The following is a 14,105-nucleotide window of genomic DNA, read 5'->3' as shown; positions in this document are numbered from 1 at the left end:
CATGAAAAAAAATGTGGCATATCCATGCAAAGGAATATTACTTAGTAATAAAAAGAAATTAAATATCAAAGCATAATACAACATGCATGAGCTTTTAAAACATTATGAAAGATGCTAGTCACATAAGACATTTTGCATAATTAAATTTACATGAAACGTAGAGAACAGGCAAATCCACAGAGACAGAAACAGACAGGAGAGGATTAAGGAGTGATAGCTAGAGGTACGAAGAAGGCAAGGGCACCCCACTCCAGTACTCTTGCCTGGAAAATCCCATGGATGGAGGAGCCTGGTAGGCTGCAGTCCATGGGGTCACCAAGAGCCGGACACGACTGAGAGACTTCACTTTCCCTTTTCACTTTCATGCATTGGAGAAGGAAATGGCAACCCACTCCAGTGTTCTTGCCTGGAGAATCCCAGGGACGGGGGAGCCTGGTGGGCTGCTGTCTATGGGGTCGTACTGAAGTGACTTAGCAGCAGCAGCAGCAGCTAGAGGTTACAAAATTTATTTTGGGGGTGATGAAAATGCTCTGAAATTGGTTTCTGTGATGACTGCACAACTCTGTGCAGATACTGTTGTTGTTTAGTTGCTAAGTTGTGTCCAACTTTTTCCGACCCTATGGACTGTAGCCCGCCAGGCTCCTCTGTCCATGGGATTTCCCAGGCAAGAAAACTGGAGAGGGTTGCCAATTCCTACTTCAGGGTATCTTCCCTACCCAGGGATTAAACCTGCATCTCCTGCATTGGCAGGTGACTTCTTTACCACTCAGCCATCTGGGAAGCCCCAGTATCAGTTAGGAAAATGCAAATTAAGACCTGTCCGACTCTTTGCGACCCCATGGACTGTAGCCTACCAGGTTCCTCCGTCCAATGGATTTTCCAGGCAATAATATTGGAGTGGGTTGCCATTTCCTTCTCCAGGAGATCTTCCCGACCCAGGGATTGAACCCGGGTCTCCTGCATTGTAGGCAGACGCCTTACTGTCTAAGCCACCAGGGAAGACATCACTACACACCTATTAAAACAACTAAAATAAAAAATGCTTCTAATACTCAATGTTGCCAAGAATGTAAAAACACTGGATTTCTCAAACACTAGGGCTGGGAATGCAAAATGCTACACCCGCTCTGGAAAACTGGTTTGGCAGTTTCTTAAAAAACTTAACAGATGGGACTTTCCGGTGCTTCAGTGGCTAAGACTCTGTGCTCCCAATGCAGGGTTTAATCCTTGGTCAGCGAACTAGATTCCACATACTGCAACTAGGAGTTTGAATGCTGAAACTAAAAGATCCTGCATTCCACATGCTGCAACGAAGACCTTGCACAGCCATATAAATATTTTAAAAAGAAACACACCTAAATATAAGCTTACCATACCACCCAGCAACTGCACTCTTGAGCATCTATCCCAGAGAAATGAAAAGTAACATCCACACAAAGAACTGTACCCCAAAGTTCATATCTCTGTTCTGTTTGTTGCCCAAACAGAAAACAACCAAAATATCCTACAATAGTTTAATGGTTAAACAAACTGGTATACAACCACAGAATACTAATCAGCAATAAAAACGAATGAACTATTGCTACAGGCAACAACATGAATGTGTCTTAACAGTACTATTTTGAGTGAAAAAAGCGAGTCTTAAAAGGTCACAAACTGTACGATTTCCATTTACGTAACATTTTCAAAATTACAGAAATAAGAGGCCACATTAATGGTTGCCAGGGGTTAGGATGGTGAGGAGGAAAGTGGGTGTGACTAGCAATGAGTAGCTTGAGGGAGAGATTTGTGGCGATGGAATAGTTCTCTACCTTGATTGTAAATCAACACTCATGCAAATCTTGATTATATTAAATCTACACATGTGATAAAATAGCTCCAAACTACACACATATTGTACAAATGTCAAATTTCTGCTTTTCATATTGTACTATATTTACATAAAATATAATCATTGAGGGAAACTGGGTATAGGGTACATGGGGTCACTTTGTACTATTTTGGAAACTTCCTGTGAATTTATTTAAAAATAAAGGTTTTTTTAAAAGGACATTAGAGCTCAAATCAGAGTTCTTAAGAATTAACAACATGATGGCAGAAATTAAAAACTCAATAGAAAGACTGGAGGATAAAGTTACATCTTCCAAAGAGAACAAGAAAACAAAGCTGTAGAAAATAGGAGATAAAATTTAAGAAAATTAGGGAACCAGTCATATAGAAGCAATATCAGAATAATGAATTCAAGAGAGGATGGAGAAAATGGAGGACGTGAGTCAACAACAATTTTTAAAAATGTTTACAGAATAGAAAGACATGAGTTTCTGGTGCCTCTCCCCCAAAAAAGTGAGAACAAACACTATCAAGAAATATCTTTGTGAAACATCATAATGCTGGTCACAAAGAGAAGATTCTATGAGCTTCCAGAAAGGAACACTCAAGTGGCATACAAAGGAACAGAATGGTTTTGAACGCTCCACAACAAAAAGTGAATGCTTATTAGACAACGATGCAATGTTTCCAATAGACTGATGATTTCTAACCAAGAATTCCATACCTAACTAAGCTCTCAGGCAAATAAACATGAAGGTAAAATAAAATTTTTAGATATGCCTAATGTTGTAGACATAAATTTAAAATATTTATTTCCTATGCAATCTTTCTTAAGAAAACAACTGGCAGTTGTGCTCCATGAAAACAAGAGAGTAAGCTGAACATCTTTATCCAGGACACAAATACGCAACCATAGAGGGCATCCCTGTTTCTCTACCCCTACACTTGTAAGACTATTCATCCTCTTTCTCCCATATTTCTGATCTCATTAATGGCATCAGCACTAATGAGTAGCCCAAGCTCAAAGTCATCCATCACACTCTCATTTCTCAGAGTTAATCATTAAGTCAAGATTATTTTATCCCCTAAGTATTTCTCTCTGACCCTAGTTCCACAGCCTTACTTGAGCTCTGTATCATAACAACCACCTAACCCCAATCTCCCTAGCCCCAGTCCTAGCCCCCTCAAATCCATTGTCTGCAGTGTGATTACAACTACCACCTAAAACACGCAACTGATCATGGCACTGGGCTGCTTAAAACCCCAAAGCTTCTCAAATTCTGACCAGCAGTCAGCAGGCCTTGGTCAAAGTGTTACTCTTCACACCAACCTTCTCTACATCCATGGTAGACATTACAATGGATCATGGCACTCCCCTGCAGAGCCTAAATTCAACCTTTCTCAACAAAGGTGCAACTTTCTCAACAAAACTCATAGACATCCATCATGAGATCAAACAAGCTGCAACTCCAGTTTGTTACACTGGCAAGGCACAGAGGCCCTGCCTCTCTACGAGGTGCTGTCTACCTAAGCGTTTCACATCTCCCTAACTTGGCTCCGGCGGTCCTCTCTGCCTGGGATGTTTCTTCATCTGCCTAGTAATTTGAGACTTCGGATCATCTCCAGGCTACTTCTCTCATTCCCTCAGGTGAGCCCTAGCTTTCTTCTCTGCTCTCCTAACATCTATTCTCCAAACACATTGAACTCAAATTGTTTATAAGTCTTCCTCACTAGACTTAATAAACAGGCCTTGTCTGATTCTCTTTGTATTTCTAGCACCCCCTGCACAGTAGGAATCCAGTAAACATTTGTTGCCGTGAAATGACCCCATATGCAGAGGGCAACTGAGTGTGAAACTGCCAAGTAAGTAAAAGGTCTTAATCGAGGAGGAGGTAAAATTTATGTCATATTTTGCGTCCTTTCCAATTAGCTTAGTCTACTTATTCCTGCTCTTTCTGTATCCCCATAATCAGAAATGATGGTTCCTTTGATTTGGTTCCTTTAGTGTTTTGGGCTTCATCCTGATGTTACTTATTTTTTTAGCTGCCATTCTTAGACTGTAAGCCCTCTGAGGGAAAGGATTGTGTCTTCATGCACTTCGCTTCTTTTGGCGACAAACACAATGAGCCTGTGCGGGATGGTGGCCTATGGGCCGCAGGACAAGGGTCAGGCATTTCATTCCCCCCAGACCCGCCCCACCTCCCTCCCCCTCCAGACCCCTCCTCACACCGCCGCTTCCCGCCTTCCGGACGGCGGAAGTCGCTGGCTACTCTTCCCCGCCCACGTGGAGCCTTTTCCGGTGCGCCCGCCCCCTCCGATTCTCCGATCCGGACCTGGCCCTCACCTCAGGATTCCCAATGTGCCTCCGGACAGACATATTTGCTCCAACCGACCACGCCCGGGGTTCTAGCCTCACCGGTAGCCTCTAACCCTAGCTTCCTACCCCCACAACCCCCGCTCAGCCGCCTCCCTACAACCTCTTCTCCGATTGGCCTGCTTTCCCCTGCCAGCCAATGGATGCCCTGTTTACTCTCTCATTGCAGGGTCAAGGGAGAGTGAGACGCTGCTCAATGGTTGCCAAGGGCAACGCGGGACGCCGGCTGGCGAGGCTCTTTGTGCTCTCGCCTGGGCCTGCAGACTCCAGCCTCCGCGCGGGATGAGGGACGCGGGGGGAGGGGAAGCTGCAGACAGCGCGTGGGCGGCTGCGGAGAGTCGAGGGGGGGAGGGGCTCGAAAGCGTGGAAAAAGCAAGTGTTTCTAGCTAAGGTGGAAGCACAAACACCGCGCAGGGCCGCCCCCCTTTAGGGCTCTTTTAGCCAAACATCTGGATACTTCTTCCACAATAAAGGATAGTTATGGGACATGGTTGTTCAGCAGGGATGAGAATCTGTAGTTTATTTTCAGGTTAAGTTAATATGCAAATTGTGCAAAATATCATGTGGAAATACAGGCATTATTGTTGCTTTAAAAGCTTTTAACTAGCAACAGAACGGCAGCCTTAATTGCAAAGCACACACATCATTCTGTGAGTCTTCATTCATTTAACAAATATTTAATAAGCACCTTATGAGAAAAGCTGCAGAAGGTTTTGTGGAGGATGGGAGGATGACTAAGACCCAGTCCCGTTGTCATGGAAACCATTGTGACTCCTGCCATCAGCCACCACCTGTTCTTATTCCAGATCTGAAAATTAAGTCCTAGCACCTTTACAAAACAATCACACACACAGTTTGACTTGGCTCCAAAATGTCCCACCAAATCCATCAAAATTATTATTTCCTTTTACACGGGGGGGAACAAACACAGTAACCCTTTGTCCTTTGCTTTAAGTTGTTTTTCCAGGAATGGAGAAAGGTTACCCTGAACTGTTCATACTGGCTAGCTCTCTGCTTGTGAATAATAGCATACATCTGAGCTGTTTCAGGGTCTGGGCAGATGACCCATTCAACAACATGGTGTGACATGCCCTTGTCCTTTCAGACTCCTTAGCAACCCACCCTTCCAGTCAAATCTTGAGTCGTATTGTCACTCAGAGCTGCTTGATCTCCAGGATCTTAAACTGGCCACAGCTGTCTTCTTGCACGTTCATGCCTCCTGAGTTTTAACTTCCTTGTTATCTCAAATCCTTCCACTATTTGCAATTACCAGTTTTTCTCCCCTCCACTAAAATAAGGAAGAGTTTAGAGACTCCATTGGAGGTGGGAGTATATTTAGAAGCTTTTGCATAGCAAGCAGAGGCTTCTGGACACATTACAACTTAGATGTTTACCTGGTGCAGTGGGGGTGGTGTGGTGATAGATATTATGGGTAGAATAAACAGGAGAAGGGAAAGCAGAGAGGGAAATAATAAGGGACTAAACTACGGGGTTGTGAGAAAGAGGAAAAGAGATTTAAAGACATGAGAAGAGGTAAGGAGTGCAAGAGATAGGAAGGAATCAAGGATGGTTATCATTTCTATACCTTGGAGACTGAATGGATAATAGTGATAATGCATTAATCAAGTTAAAGTACAACGGATGTCAAGAAATCAAAAGAACAGAAAGTACAAGACCCAGTAGCTCATCCAAGTTGGAAGCTCAACTTCCATTTATCAGTGTTTGGACTCACTTCTCTGTATGGTTGGCTCCCCTGTGTTGCAGAGGGAATGGGAATATCAGGTTTCTTTGCCTCAGCAGTCGTGGTTGTCAAATTCGGGCTGCATATAAAGCAATCAGAGATATTACAGAAATGTGGCTTCTCAGGTCCAATTGTCAGAGATGCTGACTCTTTGTGTCTGGGGTAGAAATGTAGGAATCTGTAATTTAAATGCGTCTTCCCCCACTCCCACCCCTGAGTCTGATGCACAGGGTCCAAGGGCCACACCTTGAGAGACTAAAAGAGCCTCCTATTAATATTTCCTTCCATTTTGCCTCAGTGGAATTTTTGGAAAGGTTAAAGCTATAAATCAAAAGTTTTTAACATCATGAGTTTCTCTTTAGGATTTCTTTTGGGTCCTGCTATAGCAAAACTGCTTCAAAATTAAAGCAAGGTGCTATCTGCAATATGAAAAGTAGGTAAATCACACAACATAGTAATTCATAGAAGAAAAGCATTTGATAAACTGTGAAGAAATATCCAACTAGTAGGGAAAGAAATAAAAAATAAAACAATTAGATCTCGTTTTTTGACTAACAAATAGAAAAAGTTTTGTTTTCTCTTCTTTTAATGATAAATGCTAAGTGTTGGCTAACAATTTGTGAGACAAGCGTGCTCGTACATTGTGAGTGTGAATACAAAGAAGTGAAAAGTAATTCAAGAGTGGGTATCAAAAAAGCCCTCTAATTTTAATATGCTGAGAATTCTTCCTGAGGAAATAATCAGAGAGCTGCACAAACATTACACCCACAAATGTTCACTGGAATCTTATTTTAAATGATGAAAAACTGAAACAACCTAATTGATCATTAGTTTAAAAATGATTAAAATAAATAATGGCATATCCATAATGAGTAATATTATGGAACCATTAAAAAATATGTTTCAGGGAATAATGAAGGCAATGGAGAACTAACTGTTCCTGACAGAGGAAATGGAAAGAGCTGGAAACAATTTTTTAGTTAATAGACTCCTGATTTGTGTGGAGAAAAACATAGGTATTCACATATACAAAAAAATCTGAGCAAAAAATATTTAAAATGTAAACCATCTCTAGATTATGGAATACAGTTATTTATTTTATTCTTTACACTTTGTGCATTTTGCAAATCTGCTTCAGGGACTGTGAATTAATTTTATATCTTAATAAAAACCATTCTCTCCATAAGAAGCAAAAAACTTAATTCTGACTTCGGCCTGAAAATTGTCTCTGGTCTTTGTCTGGGCTAATTTAGAGCTGAACTGAATTCTACGCAATTCTGCTCTCTGAAGAGCTATAGCTCTCCCGTTCTTGGCAGTAAAAGACTCTCTAGGCACTTGAGTAAGATCCTTGCAATCAGAGTCATGATTGCTAAGAGGTTCAAGCTTTGTTTGTAAGAGAAGAAGTTCTGATTCTTTTCTTTAAAAGTTCTTACTTTCACTGATTAACTTATTTTTCATGAAGTTAGAAGTGCTCTTGTGAACTTCCATTTGTTGGATGTCTTCTTTTTAACCCTGTATATGTTCCAAAAAGCTTTTGGTCTCTACAGAGTCGATGTGAGCCCCAGGTAGGTAAGTGTTGCTGGTTTAGGGCTACTTACTGTCTTAGGCACTCCTGTGCTTGGTCAGTCCCCTCCACCCAGCCTCCTCTCCCCAACAACTAGATGGGTATTTGCGTACCAAGCAGACTGGCCCTCTCTGAGCTAAAACCTTCTGGACCCCTTTATGCCAAATCCATCCTCTCCTTCAGTCTCATGCCATTAGCTCTCCATCTCCAGCTCTCAGCCCAGTTTCCTGCTCAGAGCCCAGCATCCTCCCCTCAGACCTGTCTCATGACAATGTTTCTGGGATCTGGGCCTTGGCTCCCTTCCTTGGCTTCATTTACCTTCATTCCCTAAATGATGTGCACTTCCAGATGTTAAGGAACTAATTCTTTCCAATCCAGTCCAGTCCTGGGTTCCTTCCCTGAGCCCCCAGAAATGAAACTATCCCTGAGGCAGTGAACCATCCATCCATTGGCCGCCCCCACGCCCATCCGCCGGGCACCCCCCCACCCCCACCCCCGGAATGAGGTCTCTACAGTTCTGGTAACAGTTTGATGTCGTTCTTACCCGGTGGTGGAATGTACCGAGGAAGGAGCACATTAACCATTGATTGAAGAGCTGACCCTTGCCCTTCTCCAGCTTACGACACAGTTAAATTGCTTTATCTGGGCCCAAAGACCTCCAGCATCCATGCAGCCCCTTCCAGGGGAGTAATTCCTACCTCCCAGAATTTCTTTGGCTACATTGCTCACTGGTGAAACAAAAAAATTGGCATGCTGGTTCCTTACCTGATCGGATTGGCATTCCCACGTGTACAGTTTTGCAGCCACTTCTGAGAGCCACATGAGTCTCTTACACTATATACTACACTATAGCATTTCCTCCCAGGGAGATCCAAGACCTTCTTTACCACTTGTGAGCCTAGCACATTTAGTTGTCATATGTCATGTTTTGCTTCTGGGATTTGCATAGAACAATGCTTTGCCATGGAACCAGTTCCAAGTGGACTCTGAGCAGCCAACATGGGTCTCAGAATGGTCTGCCCCAAGGTGATAGAGGAGAAGTCAGTGTTTGGAGTTAACTGTGTCACTCTGGGCACAATGGTCAGCTGGAGAGCTTGTGCCCCATAAAAATCCAGTAAAAGTGGCTCAAGTGTGTCATATGGTCCCATTTCTCAAAATAATCTAGAAACCTGGATTCTCATGTGAAATCTACAGGCCACTAATTCACAACCCCTGTGCTAGACTCTGTAAATATAATTCCTGTGCTTCTTGGTTTTTAAATAATCAAGATCATACCCAAGGTAAAAACAAACAAACATTGGTGGAAGCCCTGCTTCTATTTAGGATGGAGGAAGCAGCAAAGGACATCACTCACATCTTAACAATAAGAAAAAAATGAATAATCTACAAAATCATGTTTTCTTAAATCCTTCAGAGTGCTGAGATCACAAGGTAGCCAAATAACCAAATTTCAAGAAGTGACAAGTTCTACTGAGGAGAGGAGGGACACACAGACTGCTTTATGTTTGGCAGACCACCGGAGAAAAGGTGATGGCCATAGAAGTGGGCAAGAAAAAATCAGCTACAATCTTCACTAATTCCTAAAGGCTGAGTTTAGCCTAGCAGATCAGTGTAGAATAACCGGGAACCTGTGTTTGTTAATTTTATGCATCAATTTGACTAGGCGTGATACCCAGATATTTGGCCAAACACTATTCCGGATGTTTCTGAAGAGGTTTTGTTTTGTTTTTTAATTTACATAGCATTTAAATCAATAGGCTTTGAATAAAGCAGATTGCCCTTTATATGTGGATGGGCCATATCCAATCAGTTGAAGATCTTAAAAGACTGAGGTCCCTGGAGGAAATGGGAATTCTGTCAGCAGACAGCTTTTAGATGTGAGGTATAGAATCAGCTCTCCTCTGGGGCTTTTGCCTGTCAGCCTACCCTACAGATTTTGGACTTGCCAGCTTCCATAATTGTGACAGCCTCCATGTATATCTGAGAGAGAGAAAATAAATCTTATTTATATTTAAATATATAAATATACATTTGTATCTATATGTATTTATACTGACTTTGTTTCTCTGGAGAACCCTGACTAGCACAGAGTCCCAGACACAAGGAGAGTTTCTGTTCACTTGCAAAATCTTCTCCATGGGTGGTTAATAGGTGCTCCTGAGGAAGACTGGGGGCAGGACAGGAGATCAGAGGGAGCCCCCTTGGAGGTATAGGTTTGTAGAGGTAACTGGCTGCTGCTGGGAATAGGCACAAACCACCACCAGGGTCCATGTCATCTGACCCTTCTTTATTAAAGCAAAAAAGCTTTAAGCCACAGGAGGAGAGGCAGTAGACCCTCCTGCCCCCAGGGTCATCAGGAGAGAGGTTGAATCAAAGACCATCTGCAGATGGGGGATGGCAGGAAATCATTTCTCACTCACAGGAGCTGAGTGGACATCTATTGTTTCAGGAGGAAGTATAGAAGCAGAAGCTGTTTGTTCCTGGGGCAGTGCAGGGAGGGTGGGAGAAATCATGGAAACCTCGGGTCCAAGAACCTACACCAACGTAAAACAGAGGTAGACAACCACTGGGAGAGAAACACATGCTTCTCTCCTGCTCAAACCCCACCAAAGACACAAGGCAGAGCTTGGCTATCATGGGAGATGTGGGGAAGGAGGGTAGGAACATTAAGAAGGTCCCGCTCCCCAGGCGCAGATGCATAGGCCTTATCTGAGACTGGACCAGGAGAATCAGGGACCACCACCTGCTTCCAGCATGGTCTGGTAACAAGCAGCCTGTTGCTGAGGTGGAGACAAGACTGTGAGAGAAAATCCTCCAGCAATCCTTACTCCATACTAAGCACAAGGCAATGGCACTTGCTGCTACACCAAGGGTAATGATAGTGACAACTAAATCAAACCAGCTCAACTACTGCCTGGGAGAAGGCACTGGCGACACACTCCAGTACTCTTGCCTGGAAAGTCCCATGGACAGAAGAGCCTGGTAGACTGCAGTCCATGGGGTTGCTAAGAGTCGGACACGACTGACGTGACTTAGCAGCAGCAGCAGCAACTGCTGCCTACATCAACTCAGTTCAGTTCAGTCTCTCAGTCGTGTCCGACTCTTTGCGACCCCATGAACCGCAGCACGCCAGGCCTCCCTGTCCGTCACCAACTCCCAGAGTTCACCCAAACCCATGTCCATTGAGTCGGTGATGCCATCCAACCATCTTATCCTCTGTCGTCCCCTTCTCCTCCTAACCTCAATCTTTCCCAGCTCAACTCAAGCCCCATAATAATTGCCTAACAGAAGAAACATGACTCTTTCCAGGCATAAACACTATTTGCCTCCATCTCTATTGGCTTCTGCACATAATGTCCAGCATTTGATAACAAATTATGACAATACAAAAAGGGAAAAATGAGAGCAAGAGGGGAAGCCTTATCATCAAGAGATAAAGCTATCAACAGAACCAGATCTCAGCAATAAGGGCCTATCAGATAGAAACTTCTAAATGTCTACGACTAATACATTAAAGATCTAGTGCAAAAGGCAGAAAACATGAATGAACATATGGGAAATTTTGTAGCTAGATGGAAACTCTAAAAAGTAAATGTGAGAGATAAAAAATACAATAGCAAAGATCAAGAATTCTTGTAATAGAATCATCAGCAGACTAGATAACTGGAAGACAGTACATTAGAAATTATCCAAAGTGAAACACAAGGAGAAAAAAGTGGGGGAAGAGGGCACAAAAGTGAGAATTTTAAAACTGTAGGACAGGAAATTCCCTGGCGTCCAGTGATTAGGACTTGATGCTTTCACTGCCAGTGCCTGGGTTCAGTCCCTGGTCAGGAAACTAATCCCACAAAAAATGGCCAAAATGGCCAAAAAAAAAAAAAAAGAAAAAACTGTGAAACTGTGGGACAATATCAAGGAGAAGGTAGAGAATGGGGCAATAGAAATATTTAAAGATATAATGAATTTTCCAAATTTTCCAAGAATTTTCCAAAATTAATGACATACAACAAACTACAGATCCAAGAGGCACAGAGAATCTCAAGCAGCATAAACACAACCAAACCAAAACAAAGTCACATCTACCGATACAATCATATGTCATTTTGTATGTGCTTTACTAATACTGCAATTTTTACAAACTAAAGTTTTGTGGCAGCCTTACATTGAACAAGTGTATTTTCAATTTTTCCAACAGCATTTGTTTACTTCATGTTTCTGTGTCACATTTTGGTAATTCTCACAGTATTTCAAACTTGTTTCAAACAAATTATATTTGTTATGATGATCTGTGATCATTGATCTTTGATATTACTACTACAACTTGTGAAAAGCTCAGATGATGATTAGCCTTTTTTAGCAATACAGGATTTTGAAATTAAGGTACATATATATATATATATATATATATATATATATATATAGGTTTTAGACATAATGCTATTGTACAGTTAGTAGTCCACAGTATAGTGTAAGCATAACTTTTATATGCACTGGGAAACCAAAAAATGCATGTGACTAGTTGTATTGCAATGTTCACTTTATTGTGGTGGTCTGGAATCAAAACCATGATATCTCTGAAAAATGCCTATATGCTCACAATTTGCTAAAAACTAAAGATTTCTCTTTTTTGGAATAAAATCTCAAAGGCAACCAAGGGGCGAAAATTATACACAGAAGAAGAAAGATAAGAGTACAGCAAACTCCTTGTCAGTAGCTATACAGAACAGAAGACATTTTTAAGCACAGAAAGGAAAAAGTCAACTTAGAATTCTATGCTCAGTGTAAATATCTGCTGAAAATGAAGATGATAAAGACTTTTTCCAGACACCAAAAATTGAACGAACCCATTGCTAATAAACCTGTATTACACAAAAAGTTAAAGAAAGTTCTTTGGCAGAAAGAGTATGATCCTAGTGGAAATTTGGACATACGTAAGTGAAGAGTAATGGAAATGACAAAATGAGGATAAATATAAAAGACATTTTTAAATATTTATTCTATTTGAAAGAAAATTTACTAAGTACAAATAGTAACAAGGTATTATGGGAATTATAACATACAGAATTAAAATATATAACAATGGCACAAAGGTTAGGAGAGGAAATTGAGATGTACTGTTGTAATGGTCTTAAACTAAACGTGGAGTGGTATGTTATTTCAAGGTAGACTATAATAAGTTTAGGATGCATATTGCAAACACTTAAAAAGTCATAAACAACAAGATTAATAAAATACTGCTACTCCAAAGAAGGCAGAAAAAAAAAGAATTAATAATAAATGGAACAAATAGGATACAAAGAGCAAGATATTAAGTTTCAATCCAAGCATGTGTGTGTGTGCATGTTAAGTTGCTTCAGTCATGTCCAACTCTCCGTGACCCTATGGACTGTAGCCCACCATGCTCCTCTGTCCATGGGCTTCTCTAGGCAAGAATACTGGAGTGTGTTGGCATTTCCTTATCCAGGGGATCTTCCCGATCAGGGATCGAACCTGTGTCTCCTGCGACTCCTGCATTGCAGATGTATTATTTTACCACTGAGCCACCCAGGAAGCCCAATCCAAGCATATCAATAGTTAAAACAAATATAAATAATTCTACACCAGGAGTCAGTAAACTATGGCCCTCAGCTCAAGCCTAGCCTGCTGCCTGTTTTTGTAAAATAAGTTTCATTAGAACACAGTCGTGCCCATGAATTTATCCATTACCTATGGCTTCCTTCTCACTATAATGGCAGAGTCAAGCATTTGCAACAGAGACTGGATGACTTTCAAACCTAAAATACTTACTATCTGGCCTTTTGCAGAAAATATTTTCAAACAAACCCCTGCAATAAACACCCCAAATATCAATAAATGGTAAAGACTATTATATTGGCTAAAGAAAACCATCTATTTGTTATCTACAAGAAATATACTTTAAATATAAAACTACTCATTGGTTAAATGTAAATGGATAGAAAAAACTATACCATGTAAACACTAATCAAAGGAAAGCTGGACAAGGGAAAGGAAAGTCTGTTCAACAAATGGTGCCTTAGTGGGGAGGAATAAATTAGGAGGTTGGGGTTAACATACACATTACTATATATAAAGTAGATATATATGTAATATATATATATATATATATATATATATATATATAAAGTAGATATATGTGATCAATAAGGATCTACTTTGTAGCACGGGGAACTCTACTCAATACTCTGTAATAACCTGTATGGGAAAAGAATCTGAAAGAGTAGATATGTGTATATTTATAACTGCATCGCTTTGCTGCACACCTAAAATTAACCCAACATTGTAAATCAACTATATTCTAAAGTAATATTTTTAAATTGTGCTGGGAAAACTGGATATTCACATGTAAAATAACAAAGTTAAACCTTATACCATATACAAAAATTATCTCAAAATGTATCAAAGACTTAAATACAAGAGCTAAAACTATAAAACTGTTAGAAGAAAACATAGGGAGAAATCTTTATAACATTGGACTTGGCAATGATTTCTGAGCCAAGAGCTCAGGCAACAAAAGAAAAAATACTTAACTGATCTTCATCAAGACTAAAACATTTATACTTTAAAGGACACTGTAG

General features: G+C 41.0%; 1 protein-coding gene across 4 annotated transcripts in view; it reads right to left on the bottom strand.

The window, feature by feature from the left end:
• CEP41 (centrosomal protein 41) overlaps positions 1–4,295 on the bottom strand; it is a 50,226-nt gene extending 45,931 nt beyond the window's left edge. For 2 of the 4 annotated variants that reach the window (XM_027538984.1, XM_027538982.1), the window contains exon 1: positions 4,175–4,263. Coding sequence is in view for 2 of the 4 variants with exons in the window: in XM_027538982.1 (XP_027394783.1) it covers positions 4,175–4,207 (33 nt within the window). In the remaining 2 variants the exon portion in view is untranslated. Of the gene's footprint in view, positions 1–4,174 lie in introns of all 4 variants that reach the window. The other 2 variants (XM_027538981.1, XM_027538985.1) reach the window with 2 other exon arrangements.
• Positions 4,296–14,105: the final 9,810 nt, after the last annotated feature.

This window comes from Bos indicus x Bos taurus, chromosome 4 (assembly GCF_003369695.1).
Source record: "Bos indicus x Bos taurus breed Angus x Brahman F1 hybrid chromosome 4, Bos_hybrid_MaternalHap_v2.0, whole genome shotgun sequence".
Classification (NCBI taxonomy): Eukaryota; Metazoa; Chordata; class Mammalia; order Artiodactyla; family Bovidae; genus Bos; species Bos indicus x Bos taurus.
The sequence above is the reverse complement of the archived record's forward strand: the minus strand, read 5'-3'. Positions and strand labels throughout refer to the sequence as shown.